Source organism: Atta cephalotes (assembly GCF_000143395.1).
Source record: "Atta cephalotes unplaced genomic scaffold scaffold00027, whole genome shotgun sequence".
In the NCBI taxonomy this organism is placed as follows: domain Eukaryota; kingdom Metazoa; phylum Arthropoda; class Insecta; order Hymenoptera; family Formicidae; genus Atta; species Atta cephalotes.
In genome coordinates, this window is record NW_012130091.1 from 2,509,353 (window position 1) to 2,529,730 (window position 20,378).

The 20,378-nt window shown below is 36.1% G+C and overlaps 4 protein-coding genes across 4 annotated transcripts in view; 1 reads left to right on the forward strand and 3 right to left on the reverse strand.

Annotated features, from left to right (window-relative positions):
- The window catches only part of LOC105620598 (transportin-1), a 7,343-nt gene extending 3,222 nt beyond the window's left edge, over positions 1-4,121 (reverse strand). The window contains exons 1-8 of the mRNA XM_012202088.1: positions 3,957-4,121; positions 2,861-2,936; positions 2,566-2,745; positions 2,127-2,475; positions 1,826-2,027; positions 1,333-1,744; positions 929-1,240; positions 613-850 (exon numbers count right to left, since the gene is read on the reverse strand). Coding sequence (XP_012057478.1) covers positions 613-850; positions 929-1,240; positions 1,333-1,744; positions 1,826-2,027; positions 2,127-2,475; positions 2,566-2,745; positions 2,861-2,936; positions 3,957-4,061 — 1,874 coding nt within the window. The 5' untranslated portion in view covers positions 4,062-4,121. The remainder of the gene's footprint in view (positions 1-612; positions 851-928; positions 1,241-1,332; positions 1,745-1,825; positions 2,028-2,126; positions 2,476-2,565; positions 2,746-2,860; positions 2,937-3,956) is intronic.
- Positions 4,122-6,253: 2,132 nt separating this feature from the next.
- LOC105620514 lies at positions 6,254-13,501 on the reverse strand. Its single transcript, XM_012202005.1, has 13 exons — positions 13,308-13,501; positions 12,862-13,221; positions 11,383-11,620; positions 11,145-11,293; positions 10,817-11,064; positions 10,447-10,629; positions 8,041-8,264; positions 7,898-7,972; positions 7,243-7,516; positions 7,038-7,166; positions 6,681-6,967; positions 6,521-6,613; positions 6,254-6,367 (listed from the first exon to the last, which is right to left on the reverse strand). The coding sequence occupies exons 1-13, from the start codon at positions 13,499-13,501 to the stop codon at positions 6,254-6,256; spliced, it is 2,568 nt and encodes an 855-aa protein (XP_012057395.1).
- A 1,856-nt stretch (positions 13,502-15,357) lies between these two features.
- Positions 15,358-17,710, forward strand: LOC105620515 (protein farnesyltransferase subunit beta). Its single transcript, XM_012202006.1, has 6 exons — positions 15,358-15,462; positions 15,733-15,858; positions 16,173-16,411; positions 16,521-16,821; positions 16,882-17,126; positions 17,236-17,710. Exons 1-6 carry the CDS (start codon positions 15,358-15,360, stop codon positions 17,426-17,428), a joined length of 1,209 nt encoding a protein of 402 aa, XP_012057396.1. The 3' UTR covers positions 17,429-17,710.
- Positions 17,711-18,960: 1,250 nt separating this feature from the next.
- LOC105620516 (abl interactor 2) overlaps positions 18,961-20,378 on the reverse strand; it is a 3,573-nt gene continuing 2,155 nt past the window's right edge. Inside the window, exons 3-5 of the mRNA XM_012202008.1 lie at positions 19,620-19,943; positions 19,258-19,509; positions 18,961-19,124 (exon numbers count right to left, since the gene is read on the reverse strand). Coding sequence (XP_012057398.1) covers positions 18,961-19,124; positions 19,258-19,509; positions 19,620-19,943 — 740 coding nt within the window. The remainder of the gene's footprint in view (positions 19,125-19,257; positions 19,510-19,619; positions 19,944-20,378) is intronic.

Here is a 20,378-nt window from a genome sequence, read left to right on the forward strand (position 1 = left end):
TCTCTTGTTAATAAAATGAGAAAATGCAATATTAAAAAGTTGATAAAAAATTCTGAAAAAATTCTTAAGAGTTCTATGAGTGAAAAATAAACAATTTTCGTCTTTTGCACTTTTTCTATAAAATTGATAGTATTTGAGTAAAAAATTATTGAAGACCAATTTTCGGCAATTAATTTTGTTAACTATTGCGAAAATTGCAAAATGAGAATTTTTCTTCTCAGTTTAGTTCATTCTGCCTCTATGCAAAAAATTTATCATTATCATATTTTCTGATATGTTATCATTATTTTCCGATCCTGTATAAAAAATGCACAACAGACATTTAATTGATTGTATACCAATAGAACACTGATTAAAATAGGCAAGAAACAAGTAAAGACAGAATTGAAGTATTATTGTCATTAAGAGTTAGGGGTTTTGTATCTACGATGTTAGAAATCAATCAAAGATATCGAATGAAAAAGGAATTGACCAATTACATCGGTCATGTGATCGAATTGTTAAAATGTAATTTGTTAATTCTTTCTCCGAAATCTCACATGATTTCTAGCATCAGTGGACACAAAGACTTTAATCTGGTAAAAAATTATTATTCGTCACGTATGTACATACCTGTACACAGGTTCGCAATACGGTAAGAAACCCGAGCGCAATGCGGTCGCTACTGAAGAAAGGCATTCCAGCAATGGGAACAGATCTTTATCTTCATCCTTCAATACGTTCCACTTATTAATAAGAGGCGGCATCAAAAGATTGATGTAATCTGGTCTGTTTAGATGATGACCCACAGAATCAGCGAGAGTACCGATGGCGTCGTATAGAATTAAAAGATTTTTATGCTGATATTTACCTACGAATAAACAGTCGTATTAATCAGAGATGTATCTTCTAGACTAGAACAAGACAAACTGCTTGGTGTTTTACTTACTAAATGCAAAGACGAGCGTTTCGAGAATAAATCCAAGATAAGGAACCAATTCGGTACATGCTTCTTCTTCCAAAGTCGCAAAGGCAGAACATGCCGCCTCTTGAACACGTTTGTTACTATCAAGCACTCTTTTGAGCAGTTCCGTCATCAGAGGTTTCAAATGCGTCTCGTGAGGTTGTGCACAAACCCAGTGTGCGTAACGGCTCAATGTCCAGCAAGTTATGGCACGTACAAGAGCCTTCTTGTCACTCAAACAACCGATCAAATAAGGGATGAGCTCCGACAAATGTGGAATCATGCCACTCATACAACCTGTAAATATGAATCAAATTTTACTCGGTTCGATTTAGATTATTAATTTAGTTACATTAATTTATACTTTAAGAAGAAAAATGTGCGCGCACCTTCAGCGATAGCTCCCAGTGCCAAGATACCGGATTCTTTGATCTCCCAAGACTGATGGAAAAGAGTCTCCTTCAAGATCGGTACTAAAACCGGTAGAAGCTCTTCCCTAAAAACATTAGCCAACATATCTAACGCAGCGGCAGAGCACTTCCTCAAGTTCCAATCGCTCAGAGTTGAATCATCATCGCATCCGTCCTCAACATCTATATCCTCATCGTCGCATCCACCGTTTATTCCGTTCTCATCGACGATGGGCTGTTTGCCCATACCGTTAGCATGATGCGAGTGATGCGTCTTAGATTTATGAAAACGTGGTCGGATGTCTTCTTCTCTGTCTGGAATCATTTCATCCTCCTCCACATCTCCTTTGAGGAGAATTATGTCAATTTCCGAATATTTCATACCTTTCACCTGTGATAAAAAAATGTTAAGAGTCAAATAAAAGACGAAAGAATGATATTTGGTTTATCATAAATTTAGAAGACAACTTACCAAGATAGGTACTAATCGTGTCAGGTGTGGTGCAAGTGCCTCTTTGCAAATTGGTTGTTCTGCTAGTGACAACCAAAACTCACAAGCTTCCAGTGCCACTCCCTCGTCAACATCCTGAGTTCTCATTAGCATATATTCTATTATATTGTGCATATGTGGTATTAATCTGTCCATTCGTACCTCGAGCAGCATTACCAGTGCCCTACGCAAGAACACGAAAGATATAGGAATTTGTCCTTCCTGTTAGCGATAACAATAAAAAAAAGACAGATTACTTCCTCTGCAATATACTATTAACTACCTGCATACGTTTTTTCGGACTTCAGAATCATCATCCGAAGCTAAATGGAAGAGATTCTCCAAAAAGCTGTCTATATGTATCATAAGTGCTTGCGTGCGTTGAATGATAAATTGATTGACACACGCTATCGCGTGGGATCTGATCTTGGGACTTGAATGTCTAAAGAACTGAAGGAACTTTGGAATCAGAATGTTCAAGGGTCGATTTAGAGCATCTGAATCTAATATCTCTGCCGAATCCTCACAAATCTTCTGGAGAGCGCCAAACGCACCCTCGCAAACGTTGTAATCTTGCGAGTCTAACATTTGACACAACGCTGGCAACAATTCTGGCCAAGTTGTTAATTCACCTTAATTCATAGAAATTTCAACCGTTAAAAAAACATAATACATATATCTTTGCCACATTTTCTGGAATATAGTAAAAGATGATAATATACCTCTTGATGCGACAGTAGTGATCAAAATACCGACGGTCGCACGAATCAGCGGTGATGGATCTCCGACAGCTGACAGACATTCTTGCTTTACGAAATTTATGACCTCTGGTAAAAATTTATGGAAGTACGTCTTTACATTGTTTTTTAATATCAGTCCACTCAATGACCTAGTAGGTTCATCTGAACAGAAAGAAGATTATTAGTTCCTATTTAATACTATAAAGATTTTAATATAGAATTACAAGTGAAAGATTTCAGGATAGCCCAATTGGAGTCACATTTAATTTTGACATACCTTCTGATGTTAATTTTGTTAGAACAAAAATCAGATAGTTGTTGAAATCCGGGAATTTATTCAATTCTTCCAATTTCTATTCAAAGAATTCTAATTAAGGAAAATGTAAGAGACAAGAAACTATTTAACAAGATACATACAAAAAGTCAAAATTCATAATTATTCTTTAAATTCTTTAGAGTAAAATCTCACTCTATAACGAGTGAAAATTGAATCTTGACAAAGAGTGGCTCAATTTTCAATCTTAACAAATGAGATTAAGTCTTAGAAAAAGTTTTAGAGAATATATTTTACGAGACCGATTCGTTCCCTCAAAGAGATAACAAGTCGTGAACGTAAAGCAGTCATCGATAAAGCGCGCGATCGCAACGCGATTCGGTACGGCTGCAATCTATAGGCGCGGGCGGTTCGTTTACGCGGTATGTCCGACAAGGACTCCCGCGAAAACTATCGATCAGAGGAGCCGCGCGTTGGGAAAACAAGTCCCCCCGCGCGCGCGAGCGTGCGAACGAGCCGTAATCCCCGCTCAGCTCCGTGTCGTTCAACACGGTCGGGGCATGCACGGTCAGCATATTTTCATCTTTGCGCTCGAGACGCGTCCGGCACGCTCGATTCCGAGCAGCGCGACACGGCATAGCGACTCCTGACGACTCCCGGACGGTGACGAGACTTCTCGAGGAACATCGAGGAACGAGCGAATGATCGTTGCGAATTCGCGACGCTATCGCGAGCGAGAGAGAAAGAGAAACGAACGAGCGCGCGCGCGCGCGCGCGCGCGCTGTCTCTTTCTCCCGAGCGATCTCGACATGGAGATTGGCGTTCGCGCGTAATTAATTTCACCGGACCATTTCCGGACGAACCCCGAATGCCACTGCCACGCCGGGAAAACGAACGCGGAACGCGATGACGGGACAGACGAGCGAGCGGCGTGATTACGCGCACCGTCGCGTCTCTTTATTTTTTTTCCACTCGCGCTTCACTCCGCGGGAGCCACGTATGGGCGAGAGCGACGATACACATCACACGACACGACGGTTGACGGCGACGGATATGAGACATGAGGATCGTCGTTCTTGAACGTCAAACGAAAGGATACTTGTTGTACGGCCCGCTGAGTCGCCGTGTCCGGGCTCTGCGACTCCTTGAGCAGCGTCAGAATTTGCCTGAGTCCTTCCTCCTGTGGTTGCCACGCCATTTTCATCGTGTTTTTCAACAGCACCACTGTAACGCGCAGCCTGCCTTCTCTGACCTCGCAGATAAACGGAAGCTTCCTACAGCGCTCTCTTTCTCTCCCGCCCCCTTCCCCTCTCCACCGGCCAGCCAACCCCCTCTGCAAACTGCTCACTGCTGAGCTCGGTCAGGACCGTGGTCGCGCAAGGGGGCGCCACGCCCTTCCTCCGCGGCTTATATCGCCTATGCCATGGCGGGAAGGGAGAGACTCGTGTTTCTGTTTTATAACCGCTCATTTATCGGCCCTTTTTTTCACATGTCTTCGGGAAAACTCAATGAAACCGGCTCGTGGTCCGGTTCGCGAAACTAGATTCTCTGCTGTGGTTAACCCACTGGAGGGTGCCCCCCCGGGGTTCCTTGTGGCACCCCGCGTGGGAACGTCGATTGCAAAAGCGCCAGACAACGTCTCAAGACGAAAAGATTTTTAAATTGGAGGTCCCAACCGGTCCAGATTTCCGGTGTCGCGCGAATCGACGCGGGAAAACGCGCCTTGCGCGACAATGGATATTCCACGATCGATGCAAAGTTCGTCCTTATACGTTCGCGTGGAAACGTGCCTCGTTGAAAATCAACAACAGACGTGATCTCATACCGGAATGACGATTGAATTCTCAGAAAACTTCGATTAAATTCCAATTGACGTAATCAGCAATTAATTCGATCGGTTGAATTACTCATTGCATAATTTAATAATTCGTTGTTTCCAATCCTTTTTTTTCGTGTTTTATTAAATAATAATTATTTTATATCTATACTGAAATAAAAATTATTTTATTACAGAATTTGTATTTGATTAAATCAATCATTAATTAATGATAACTTAATCAATGATTAGCTCAGTAAAATTGCTTATTGCAAAATGTTCAAATGTTTAGGCAAGTCATCTTTTAATCTCTATTTCTACTTAATTTCTATTTCTATTGAACTATAAAAGTTAGTTCTATTCACGATTGTTGAGTACCAAAAGTATCGCTTGGTGAATTAATTCTACTACTCAGTGTTCGATCGCAATCGGCTCTCGGGTGAATAAAATTCGTATCGAGTGAAACGCAATTTTTATTTGGAAATTTTATTTAAATATAGCGGCTAGCGCGTACGGAAAGGTGGTAAAAAAAAAACGCGGTGGTAATCGCATTTTCGACATTGGCAAGGGTCGACCCATCGCCAACGACACTAAATAATTACGAAGCAAAAACGATGCGCATCGCAATCTTGAAATAAAAAAAAAAAAAAAAAAAAGAAAAGAAAGAAAGAATTGAGAACTTATTTGAATATCTTATAAATATCTATGTATACAATGTGTGTTAACTGCCGCGTTTTAATCTCTAAATCCTTACAAAGACGGCAAAGACCACTCATGATGTTGCACACTTAAAACTTAGTAATTAACTTAATTAGAAATAATTGTTCTTACTATCCCTTACAATTTGTACTGTCGCATTATTGCGAATATTATGACTCACACTCAGCTTTGGGGTAACTTTTGAAGTGTCAGTCTTGCACGTGATGCTACCAAATCTGTTATTTACATGATGCATACACAGGCTCTTTCTTTTTGAAGGGAACTTCCGAAATTCCCTTAGTTACTTCTGTCCATTCTTTTTAACTTCTAACTTTTGATCGATCTCTCACGTTGTTAAAGATACATATATATATATATATATATATATATATATATATATAAATTGCTTCTTTTCTTTCAGAGTTACATTACTCGGGTAACTGCTACAGCAAGGCCATATAGTGAAGATATTTATATATAGGCATAACGTGGAATCATCGGACCGACATTCGTGAGTTTTCTTGCTTGACCCGATCAATCGTGCAATCTTCTTAATCAGTATAAATTATTAAATGTATATATACAGCGTTCAACGCATTTAAATGGTGACGGAAACGGCTTCCGTGTCGTGTGTATTAAATATCGGCGCGTATGTATGAAGTGTTTCGAGATCGTTTCATTGAAAATCTATTACAAAAGCGTTAAATAATCGCTCTATTAACAATTATAGTTACAGGTGCTGCGACAAATCGCGCCAATTTTTACGTTTATCGTTAACGGTAATCGAAGGCACGTATTGGAGAAGATTGTGGCTCGTTCTTGCTACTGCTTGAACGATTTTACGAATGTCTTGTGAAAAGGAACCTTGGCGCGATCAATTCTTAAGCTAGTCTTCCGTGAACACGAAATCTGTATAAACACGTGTAGTCTAGTTGTCCGTGATTGCTGTGTATCCTCAATTCTATGTATTCATATGGTTTATTGATTTCTGTGTTCTGCATAAAAAAATTAAGGATTACTGTGATTACTAGTCCTAATAAATCTAATCAATAAAATAAAAACATGTATAGAAATAAAACACAAATAAGACAACTTATATGTATTAAAAGAAAAGTCAATTTATTAAAGAATATTAAAAATAAATTTACCTGAACTGGAAAATATTGTAAACTTTCATCGGAATACGTGAATTCGTACTCCCCGAACATCACTGGCTCAAGATCGTTCTCATTCAATAATCCCTACAGCAACAAGAATATTTTAAAAAAATATGTTTAATAAACAAAAGAAATTAAATAGTTCACATACCCAGACATTGAATTTTCTGGGCGCACTCGACATGTTTTCATTTGGTAAAATCAATTTGGACACATGCTCCAGAGTGAAACCAGTTACATAAATAAAACTTCGCAATTGTATCAGGAGGTATCCGGGAAAATCTTGGAAGGCCCAACAAACACCAGGTTGTATCGGATTTCCCTGTATTACTGTCCGCGGATTATTGCTTTCATAATACAATGTGAAACCGAACAAACTGAAGGCTCTCGACTTTATGTCATATCGCTGAGTGCATCGCGTGCTAATAATCTGACCGCCTATATGGTGAACAAAGCTGTTTATTATATTCTATTCATCAATTATTAATTTATTGACACGATACAATACCTGCCGTTTCCAAAGCATAATCTACTTGACCCGTTTTATCCGCGTCATAAATTCGCAAAACTTCTTTTACTATCTTGCGTATATGCTCGTCCGAAGTATGAACATTTGCATTGTCAAGAACTTTTTGAGCTATAAAAATATTCTCGATATTAATTAATTAATATACGACATAACATCCAAATAGATTTTAAATATATCTTCAAACCTTCTCTATTATGAGATGCAAGTAAACTTTGCAAGTTTTGCCCGAGCTCTTCTTTCAAAATTCCGGAAGGAAAGTAGCTAAGTAAAATTTTTTCTACATGCTTTTCTATATCCTGATTTATGATAGATTCTGCATTGGCATTACAACAAGATTTTAATTCTGAGTACAGTTTGCGTAATTCTTCAAATTCGTTTTTAATAACTTTAAGTTCGCTATATGCTATATTTTTTAATTCGCTGACATCCAGCTTATTTTCCACATTAATAATTTTGTCCTGGAAAGATAACTACTGTAGAACTCGAGATCTTCGTAATCATTAATTCTTAATAATATATGAGTGCGAGCGTGACATAGCAGATTGATCTACCATGCCAGAGTTCCAGGTTCGATTCTGGTAGGAACCAAAATGTTTACGCCAAAATGTCTCCTCTCGGAAAAGACGAATAACCTTTCGAGAGTATCCTTGCCCATAGAAACACCTCTTGAAAAATTCGCCATTCAAAATCGAACTTGTTAATTAAAACTGTAGGTCCCATATACTTGTGACAATTGAATAATCAGCGTTCACATCACAAGCATATGAGAGAGGTGTAACATAAGCCAGAGACACAGGCCCAACGTACGAAGAAATAATAATAGAAATTCATAGACTTACATCATACTCCTTCCGGAAATCGGCATCACTTTGCTTACGATCTTCTACAGTCCGAGTAATATTAATAAGATAGTCCTACAAAATGATATAAATAGATCATGGAACACAAATATATAACTGCACAAAAAATTTTATATTTATACCATTTGATGCGTCTGTCTATTCTCAAGCATTTCTATCCTGTTGACCAAATCAGCTTTGTTAACTAAATTTTCTTTAATTATTTCATTGTCAGTTAATATTTTTTCAATAATTTTATTTTGACGATCCTCCCATTGTACATTATTTAACGATTTTTCTATTGCTGTTTCAGTCACAGGTTTAACGTCAGAGAGAAGCGACAAACATTGTACTATGCACCAACCACCTGAAACAAATTTCATATCCATAAACATTTCAAATGCAATTATTACAATCTCCTTCTCCTGTTACTTTATTGAACTTGTTACAGCGTTCCAACACAAAGTTAGTGCCACAAATCTGTCCAATATTATTAAATTTACAATCACAAAGATCTCAAATATATATCTTAAATTTTAATGGCACAGAACGATTACAATGATGTAATTGTTCAAAATGGAACTATTATACAATATGGTAACTGAGAGAAGGATAGACGAAGAAACTCACCGTTCAGATGATACCGATCGCGATCATGATTCCAAGTATTTCAAGCACAACACTCCGACTTTTTAACGCCCACAGTAGAGTAATCCTCCCCCTATCCTTCTCCCACAATAAAATTTTTATTTTTCGCTTTTTAGATTAGGTTCATTAAATGCTTAATTGTGACACTATGACGCTATATCACTCTAATGGACTGTATTCAAAAGACTACTAATATCATATACATGAAAAATATTTTATTAAGTATGAACGTGTTTTTACAATACAGATATTATCTAACGACAGTAACTGTTACATCAAAATATTGTTATATCTTTGAAGCGTGTAAAAATGAAATCAATACATGTGTGGTGGTTAACTGAAAAAATGTTATTTCATTTAATAACGCGATTAAATTATATATTATGTATTTTATAATATCTATAGGATTAAATATTGTAAAACATAAAATATTTAATAAAATATATATAATGTGTAACAGAAAAATGACTAAGAGTGATATGACCAGTTAGTTCATGAAATATAACACAGTACATGACCAGTTAGTTCTTGAAATATAACACAATATAATTATATGTAAAATATATAGAACATCACACACACAATATATGTATAATTGTGCGCAAAATATATTGATAAATATCTATATATCTTCACAAAAAGTATTAATCTATTAATAAATCAAACAATAAGCAAAGAGGTACTGATAGACAATATGTATGTATCGTAAAGAATATTTCATTATATGATTTAAATAAGTAAATCATAGGGTATTCGTAATCGATTCTTACGTTCAAGACCATTTTAAAGTACAGTCTTAAGATGTCACAAATCAGAGGGCGATATTCATAGTCTATTCTTACTTTAAGATCGTCTTAAGTCATGTCTTAAAATGCAACCTTCTAATTGACTTATGACATCTTAAGACTGTACCCGAGACAATCTCAAATATAAGACTCGACTATGAATATCAGCCAGAGAGTCATATTAGCATCTTAAGACATTACTTAAGATAATCTTGAAATAAGAACAGATTATGAATACCGGCCAGAATTTTTGAAATAATATTATACAATATATTATATGGTAAATATATACGCAGAAATATTAAATATGTCAAAATAGTAAACAATTAGGGGAATTATTAAGTAAACATTCTATTATAGCATTATTAAAATTTTGTAGTAATATGGCAACAAATAATAATGATATATACAGATTTTATCATAAAATAAAAAAATAATAAAAACAATGTTAAATCACACACAATTATTAATTTGAGGAAGAAATGGATGAAAGAGGTATTCCTATTCTTAAAAATATTATATGAAAATTTTTAAGAATGTCTGAAAAAAATGTTATACTATTAATTGCAAAATTGCATGTATAATAGAATTTTGCTTTCATCATATAATCATATTTTGTAAAAAAATACGGATATTTATACTTTCATCCATTTGGATTAAATTATTATATTTAGGATTATTATTTTGACAACTTTTCAATTAATCACCACTTTATGTTCCACCCAATAGAAGGCATTTCAGGCAAAGACACGTTCACACTTGGTAAAAGGTGCATGAAATAATTTTTAAGATCTGCAAGGTATTTTATAAACGATTCAAAGGTAAAAGATATTAAGTTGCTTATATTGTTAAAGATGTGATAAGTCGTCTCAATGACACCATATTGGACATTGCGCAGAGAGTCCGCAAAAGTGAAATAATGCCTCTGCGCGATGTAAGCCCCTGAAACAAAAAAAATACGAAGGCCAGGATAGGTTTGTGTCTTTCAGGTCCCACGAAAGACATTGGTCTGACTGTGTTTGGATCGGTTTAGATTTCATGTGGATTAATAAAAATGGAATTCAGTGATGTCTCTGATTTTCTTTTATATTCCTTCAACAAAATGAAGAAACTCACCAAACAAAAGAAGTAACGGTAAAAGTGTGATCCATAGAATCCTTGGGCTTTTTTCTAGCCATTTCCTAACGCCAGTGAATCGACTTAACAGCCAAGCATCGAGTACAAGCATTCTGACGAAGAAAAAGTACATATTGTGCGTATAACGATCCAAAGTTTGCCATAACGAGCTCCATTTGGATTCTAGAAACAGCAAATAAGAAAATTAGTTAACAGACATATTTAATATTAATACGCTACATAACATAAAAGATAATTATTATATTACGCTCAATTATATATTTTCTATATAATTAAATACTATTTTTTATTGCATTTATAATTTTTTCTATATTTATAAAAAAGAATGTTTCTTGAATATCATTAATACCATTGGATGAGCGATAAGCTTGCGAAACATAACACTGTCTTTTCTCATCCGTTTTAAACTTGAAGAATTCGACAGTTTTCCTAAAGCAGATGACAATAAAGGTTGTAAAATATGTGAACCATTGCACGACTCTCCAACTTTGATTAGTTTTGATCGATGATTTTACGTAAGTATCATCCAAATCGGTATCAGAATCAGCATGAGATGCATCATACTTTCCAATTGGAGTATTCGCCCACGATAAGTAGCTAATGAAATAAGATTGCATTAACTTAATTTTATTTCAATAAAAGTTTTATTTTAATAAATGAGAAAAAATAAAAAATACCTTGACCGAAAATTTGAAGAACATCTTGGATCCGAATAAATTATTTCTTTGTGACTTGTGTATTGTTTTACGTGTGTCTTCTTGTACAAAGTCGTTTTTGTTGTAGAAATCGACATATCCGCGCGTGACATGTCGCAATTATCCCCAAACTGCAAAATTCACGTATAGTTTTAAAACGCAATGTCATGATACATCAAGAAAAATAAGAGAACAATAATTCAAGATGACAAATACTTACCGAATGAATTTGAGAGATGGTCTCTTTCAAATCAGCTGTGTCCATATCGCTGATTCCGCTTTCTGTCGTTCCTTGCGAAGCTTGACTTAAATTTCGATGACTTGTTTGAGATACAGTACTTCCGTTGTTTGCGTGTATAGGCCGTCTCGACATATTGGGCATAGCTAATATACCTGGGGCGATCTCGTAACGACACTGCGACGTTGGCGAATACGTATAATCTGTCTTTGGAAAAACGCTAAAACATTCACAAATAATTTGATTTTTCGCACAAATAGTACACATGCAAATTATTCATTTAATTCCAATACTATTTATTAACACCAGCAACTTGACCTACACTCTGTGACTAATGCTAATTAAGACATGCTATTATTTATAAATGTTTGTTTCTCCAACGGAAGGAATATATCTTCAAAATAAACAACATTGAATCAAACAAATGTAAGTCACAGGAAGAAGAATTCGTTATTGGCGTAATGGTCACATTCAACTATTGCGGAGCGGATCCATGAGCACTTACTGCTATTGATGTATTCTTCTAGATCGTCTAATAGCAGCGAGCGCTCACGGATCCGTAAGCTCCATAAGTTGTGTGCTAAACGCGATTAATCATTTAATACTCCAATTAAAAAGTTGCCGTTAAAAACAGAAAAGTGTACAGTATATATAGAATAAGACTTAAAATAGAAAAGCGCGAGTGTGGCATAGTAGATAGCGCACTGTTCTATCATGCCAGAAATCTCAGGTTCGATTCAGTAGGAAAAATTTACGCTCGTGTCTCCTCTCGGAAAAGCTCGGCAATCTCCCAAGAGTATCTTTGCCCACAGAAACACCTCTCGAAAAGGAACTAGCATTAAAACTATAAGTCTCATATGATTGTGGCAATTGAATAATCAGTGTGTGCACCACAAGCACATGAAAGAGGTGTAACATAGGCCAGAGGCCTAACGTAAGAAGAAAAAGAAGTGTTTCTTCTTTACATAATAAAATGATGGATCTCAAATTTCCACAAAAAGATTTTAATTTTAATGTCACGAGAGTAATTTTTGGTTTTCGCAATGCAATGGATTATATTAAAAAACTACTCCGTGATATCAAAATTTGAGATCCATATCTATTTGTCATCAACATCATTTTTGTGGAAATTTTATGTATTATGTAAAGAAACGGTTCTTCTTCTTCTTACGTTAGGTCTCATAATATATAAAATTTCCACAAAAATAATTAAGATTTCAAATTTCCACAAAAAGAGCTTTTGCCTGACGGAACCTAATTCTGGATCGGATCCGTTTGCTCTTAAAACCGTAACATAAAAAGATCCAATCCGGAATTAGGTTCCGTCAGGCAAAAGCTTTTTTTTGCGGAAATTTTTAGATCCACATCATTTTTGTGAAAATTTTATGTATTATGTAAAGAAGAAACACTTCTTCGATGGTTAAAATTGTGCTTATAAAATTACAAATAAAATATTCATACTTCCACCATTCACCAGCTTGCTTGTAAATCTCGTAGGCGGATCCTGGCCTACTTGGAGGATCTTCTCTTTCTCCTTCTTCCGAAGAATAGTCACTGGTAAATACTCTGCGTGGTGTAACACTTCTGTGTCTTCGTTCTGCTTTCTTGTCAGGTGCATCCTCCTTACTTTCACTCTGGCCATTGACAAATATTTGTCTTTTGGCTCTTTGACGTTCCGACCGGCGTTCTGCCTTTTTTATGGTGACGACAGAACCTTCGGATTTTGTGCTTTGATTATCTGTTAGACTTTCTGTGATAGATCCTTCTTTATTCTCCTCTATGGTTTCCATGTTCTTTTCATGCGTCTTTACACTGCCAGTTCTATAATCATATAAATACAAATGATAAAGATATAATTTATCTATAATCATTAAGCAAATACTTTTATGTTTAGAATGATTACTTACAATGATCTAGAACCAGATCTTCTACTACTGGTTACTTCTCCAGGCGTGTGAGATCTCTCCCGGCTCCAATTTCTGAGATCATAATGACGCTCTGTCACCTCTGGCTCTTGCTGGGGACGATTTGGAACCATAGGCGTATGGGAACGTGATCTGCTTCTGCTGCGAAGCTCATAGTGATGCTGCTCGTTCTCCATTCTTCTATAGAACAAACAAGAATATCGGATCGAAGTGGAAATCGTTTCTCTTAATAACTAATACTACGACCTTCCGACAAACAGTACGGACGATCAAAGGTTATCGCTCGCTTTTAGGAAAGAATCGCAGGGGCCGTTGGGGAGAACATATGCCCGAACATATACCGCCTAAAAATAGCACCCCTCCCCGAAGGACACGGCCGCGGTCCTTTTTGCTAGATCCCTATTTCTATCCTCTCCTCGCCGCGCACTCCTCGTCGAAAGCTCCGCGGATGAACACGCGGTGCCGTCGACTTCGTGGGCTACGAGAATTGACAAGAATCACCGCTCGATCACGTTACGAGTTGCGATCCGCGCGGCAACTCGATTCTCTCGGAGGAAGGAACCGACGGAGCATACCAATCTCTCCTACCAATCTCTCATCAACGTCGAGGACTGGTCCGCTCCGGCGGGTTGGCCCACCACGGCGAATTGTATGTGACACCGCTATTTATAGAAAACTCACCGTTTCCGCGCGGCGACGCTAACGGGAGTCGGGACGCGCAACGACGACGGCGAGACGTATCTCGCGTTGCGCAACACGCGCGACGCGCGAAGATCACGAAGACGCGTTTCACATAAAGAAAAAAAAAAAAATATCCAACGTACCCCGCTAACCCCACCAGCCGCGATGTACGCGTGGGAGTACGCAAATCGTTCTGTTAACGCGTAGAAAACGCCAAGTGCGTGCGCATTTTGCCTGATGATTCATACTCACTTAATTCTGTTTACTGACAGGGAAGAGGGAGCACGACATCGTCATTTTCGTTCGACGTTCTTTTTTTTCTTCGATTTTACCGCTAAGCTACGCCGACTGATCGCGGAGCGGAAGACGCGCGTCGTTTTCTGCTTCCTAGCCTAAATATATATCGTAATTACGTATATCCACGATATGTAGATCTTTATTGATCCGTAAACATGATTAAATTGGACTAAGCGAGAATCGCGCGTAATGTACAGAAACTACGGAATACATGTAAATGTATTCTTACCGGTGTTGAAACACTTGTAAAAAATAAAGAAAAAATAATGATGAAAAAAATGCAAAGCGGCGACGGATAGACAGGAAATAATGAAAGAATAAGAAGACCTTCATATTTAAAAAAATTCAGGAATTTTCATTCCATTGTGCCTACAACGCAATTCCTGGTAATCCTGATCGCGAATGAATTGAACATTTATATTGAATGGAACCATATTTTTTTCCTCTACAACGCGAGTAGAACAATGATCTAAAAAAAGAGAGGAATAAATTGATCGTCTCTTTATTTCAGTAAATGTTCTTCGGCGGAGGGAGGAATCCGCTTTGTAGGAATCGCGTAGAATAAAATACAGGGAGACGTATGATTTCTGTATTATTCCGTGTAATCTCGATAGTTAACTACGCCTTGAAGGTGCAATTTGACTTTTGAAAGCGGCATAAGTATTATATTACGCTATGCGGAGAACCGTCCGTTTCGTACACAGATGTCATTCGTCGTGTTAATAAAATAAATAGGTTATGAGTGTAACTGTAATACCAGTTAACATTGTATATACAATAACACCTAATATATATAAATTTAAATGTAAGTATAATAGGGTGTGTCAATGTAAAAATGTATAGTATATAATTTTCTAAGCTGGGTAGTTGCAGAAAGAGACAGGAAGAAAGGAAGATTTCTTAACCTCTAAAGAATCTCTTTCTCTTTTGGATATTTTATGATAAAATTACAAAATAAATTGTACACTTGGACTATCGAGACGTTTTGTTTTGTGAAGTAGATTACTTCTTTATTAACAGGCCATGTCAAATCATTATTCATGATTAACAGATTATGTCGGATTTGGAGTTGGGATTGAAGACAGGACGAAGGAGTTATGAGGAAATATTAAAACAGCGGCAGGATGAAGGATATAAAACCGCAACGACAAACGAACAGGTAGATTTCTTCATGTGAAGCAAACATTACCTATGTTTATGTTACTAGATTCATTTTTATTCATTACTCGTCAAATATTGCTATTTGTATAGTTTTAAAATTTATAAAATACTTATGAGCCATATAATTGTATACAATTTATGCACAAACAGCTGCGGAGATTCACATAGGTATTTTTATTTGTATTTGATTTACCACTTCTTGGAATCACAAATTACTATTGTTTAATTTTAAATTTGTCAACAATCTTTCCACTGTATATCTTTTTAGGCTCGCGTTGAGGAGATTGTGCTCAAGTTTTACCGATCATGCAGAGAAGGGGATCCTGTTTTACTTAGACCCAAACACATTCAGTTCTTGAAGAAAGCAATCACTAATTTAAATGACACTTACGAGGTATCCACTATTTTTAATATCAAACAGCATATGTGTATAATATTGGCTGCGTTCAACAGAAAAAGCAGCTTTGCAACTATTGTAAAATTCTTTAATATGATTGGTTTAATATGATCTTGTTCTTAATTCTTCACTAAATATAAATATATAAACTAGATCTAAATATATACACTAATCATATTCAAAAATTTTACAATAATTGCAAAGCTGCTTTTTCTGCTGAACGCAGCCATTGCTTTTGTAGATGATTGAGGAAAAATATCATTCTGCTTGTAACAAGGAACTTATTGAGTATTTGTAACAATACCATATAGTGTTTGGACTCCAGTAGACCGTGGCTATGCTTCTGGATATTGCATTCACTTGCGATATTAGGAGAACGATTGGAAAGTGAGGAGTGTTCTAAGATAGCTGGCTTTCTAGCCAAATGTCAATCGTCGACAGGTGGTTTCGGTGGAGGCCCAGGACAATATCCACATTTAGCATCTACATATGCAGCAGTGAACGCATTATGCACCATTGGTACACAAGAGGCATACGATGTGATAGATAGGTAAATAATTCAATATAATTTTTTTCATAATAATGCTATAAAACATTTTGCATATTTTTAAAATTTAGATAGATTTTTTGCTAAAAAATTAAAATTATTATAATTTCAGAAAAAACTTGAAACGGTTCCTAGCGTCCTTGCGTGGAGAAGACGGTTCTTTCTGCATGCACGAAAACGGCGAGGTAGACATACGTGGAGCGTATTGTGCTCTTGCTGCCGCCAAGTTGACAAACGTGTATACACCGGATATGTTTAAAGATACCGCCGAATGGATAGCCAAATGTCAAACATGGGAGGGTGGTTTCGGCGGTTGTCCAGGAATGGAGGCTCACGGTGGATATGCATATTGCGCTTTGGCAGCGCTCATAATGCTCGGAAAAACAGAGCTTTGCCATTTACCGGAATTGTTGGTAAGTTCTTCTTTACGATTACAATAAGATCTTCACGTTCACATTCTTATCATTCCACAGAGATGGATTGTAAATAAGCAAATGCGTTTGGAAGGCGGTTTCCAAGGACGTACGAACAAATTGGTAGACGGATGCTATTCTTTCTGGCAAGGTGGGACGTTCCCATTGATCGCCGCTATTCTGTCGACGCAGGGAAAGGGGTTTAATAATTCCGACCATTGGCTGTTCAACCAAGAGGCCTTACAAGAGTATATATTAACTTGCTGTCAGAATCCGCATGGCGGTCTTCTAGATAAACCGGGAAAGTATGTGATCACACTCTTTCGCGTCTGTAATTACTATAAATGTAATTTCATTGGCGAGTAATTTTAATCGCGTTAATCACGTGATAACTTTTTTCTTTTCTTTTCTTAGAAATCGTGACATATACCACACATGTTATGTTCTTAGTGGATTATCGATTGCGCAAAACTCACCAATAAAGTCGATCATCGGAAGAAGACTTACGAATAAGGTAGAAGTGATCCATCCCGTTTACAACGTGGAATACTCCGCCGCGAAAAAGGCGCAGGAGTATTTTCCTACTTTACCGATACCAGCCGATTGATTCGTCTTAGTTATTTAAAATGTAATCATGTTTGTATGTTTTTCCTAAAAAGAGAAAAAAAGAAAAAATATCCTAAAAAAAGATGAAATTTATCTCAAACTGACCAATGATAAAGTTGTTTGTATACGAGAATCCATACTTGTGATATATAAAAAAAGAGAACTTTATAAAAAAAAACCACGTTAATCGATCTTGATGCACATTATTGGATATTGAAAATTAAAAGGTCGCATTTTCCCTATCTTAGTTTTATCTTATGTTAATAAAGTTTATGAAGAAGATAATAATAACTTATTTACATTTTACACTCATCACATTCCTTGTGATATGTTATCGTTATTTGAAATTTTTTAAATTAACAATCATATGACCTCCAATAGTGTACAAATAATGCAAATTCAGAAATGGATCCAGAGATAAAAGATATCTATTGCAACATGTGATTTTACATATATAGATATATGTACATATATAAGGGTACATAAATAATAGAATATAATTCCATTGCTATATATAGTATATATAATTCAATACCTACTTAAGGAAATACTAGATGCAGAAAAATACATTTTCTTACATTAAAAATTAACTTTTTAATGTTGTTTGATTCAGAACTCGCTCGACTAAATTTTTTTTTTCGATAATCAAATACCGTACATATTTTTATCTTACATGTAACATAACATTGCAACGGCTATTTATCGTTCGGCATTTTGCACAATTATAAATACGGCAAGATATCTCGCATATTGAGAACAAAATAAAGTCTAATCTGTGCTTTGTTTCTTGTTTTTTGTTTTTTACCATTTTTTATCTCTTTCCTTTTTGCCTCTTACATCTTCATTTTTCGGTCCGAAATAGATAAAAAGTTATTTAAATTTCGAAAGAAATATCTTATCATTGGTTGTTGATCAAAACAGTTATAACGAGGAAAAAAACAAGAAACAAAAAGGAACAAGGAACATTAGAGATTAGGCTAAAATTAGAAAAAAATATTCCCAGATACATGTATGTTGCATAAGATATTCAAGACATTTTTTTAAACAAAAAAAAGAGTTTTTAAATATCTTATGCAATATAAATGTTATTGGGTTCAAAATAAAAAAAATCTATAATATATGAAGAAAGTTTGTGATATTTCGATCTCTGCACCGTCCACTGCATCCCTTGCAGATTATTATTGATTAACGCACGTATATATGCACTCACGTTACTATTATAACACATAGCTTAAACTTTTTTTATTTATCAATAAATTATAAAATAATATCTATAAGACAAAAATCTTTTGTGTTTATGAGCTTCGATCATTTTTTGTACAATCTTGATTATACAAATTTGAACGAAAAATGAAATAAGGAATCTCACTTTATGAGATAAAGTCTCATAATAATTGAATTATTGAAATTTTCATTTACAATCGAGATATTAGTGATTAATATAAATGCGATTAATAATACGTACATGTGATAAATGTTTAAAAATTGCAGTCTTTTGTTAGTTATTTTGATATAGCCAATTATTGCATGTAGTTATACGCATGGTTCAACATAATTTCCTGGAAACAATCCAGTTATACCGTCCATTACCCCCTCCCACCATCCGTCATCATTTTTCTTGAGCACGTAAATCACAGAACTCTCTTGAAAACTTAATTCGTCTTCTTTATCCGCGTAATAATCATAAATAGCCACCACTGCAATTGCAATTTTTACATTATTACATATTGTGTTACTAATATAACACATCTTATTATATTCATTTTACATATCAATTCATTTATTAAATGTTTAACAATGCGACAGACAAAATTAATTCTGAGATTCTACCTTTTTCAATATAATTCTTTGGCACCCATCCAGGCAGATCTTCCTCATCCGGCACAATCGGCATTATAGCACCAGATGGAGTTGGTCTGCCAAATTGCGGATGTTCCTCCTGCTCTGGTGGTGGTGGCGGTGGTAAAGGTGGACTATTTGCACCGCTACCACGGCTAATTTGATGTGATAATCTGTGCGGCAAGGTGTGATGGCCGGTATATTCAGACATATCGCCTAGTCCAACCAAAGGCGAAGGTGGAGCTGAGATGGCAAAAAAAATATCAGTATCTCACAACAAATCATGAGATCAAACATTAAAATGAATACAGCTTCATTATCAATATTAATTATATAATAATATTGTTACTTACGAGGCATACTGTTATGCTGCTCCTGCACATAACCCGCGGTAACGCTGGGCGGTGCTGGAGGTGGTGTTTGAGGATGATTCTGCAAGGGATGAACCGTTCCCACTTGCGGCATAGTGTGCTGATTGATGGTATTGGCATGCGCGTTATGATTGGTATTATGACTCGTGTGGGACGTGTTATGAGCATGCAATGGTAGAGTGCTATATCCCGGGCGATCTCGCCTGGGATGGCCAAGCGGATAATTGGGCGCGTAGTGGCTAGGAACTTGAGGTGGGGCTACCGCTGGCGGAGTCCTATATTCGCGCGATCCTTTACTTAATGTTCCTATACACAAAGAATGTTATGGATTATTATTCGATGTATTAACAAGATTAACACATGTAACATCAAATGTGACAGATAGAATAGTATAACATTTAGAAGCCAAAAGAAAGAAAAGACACACATGCAAGCAAGAAGCAGTAAATACCTTTGCGTTAGCGAAATGATTTTAATTTTTTTATAACCGCAACTGAAAAAGTACACCTTTACAAGTTTGTGTAGTACTCGTACAATTCTTAGTCGCTTACGTAGGGTGTCCCAGAGCATTCCTGGGACACCCTGTACATACAGAATGTTTGATACAACTACAGATTGTTCTCCATAAATGATGCAGAGACAAGAAAAATTTTTCTGTTTGCAGCAATAACTACCAAACATTCTGTATGTATATTATATATATTTGTATATATATATATATATATATATATATAATAAACT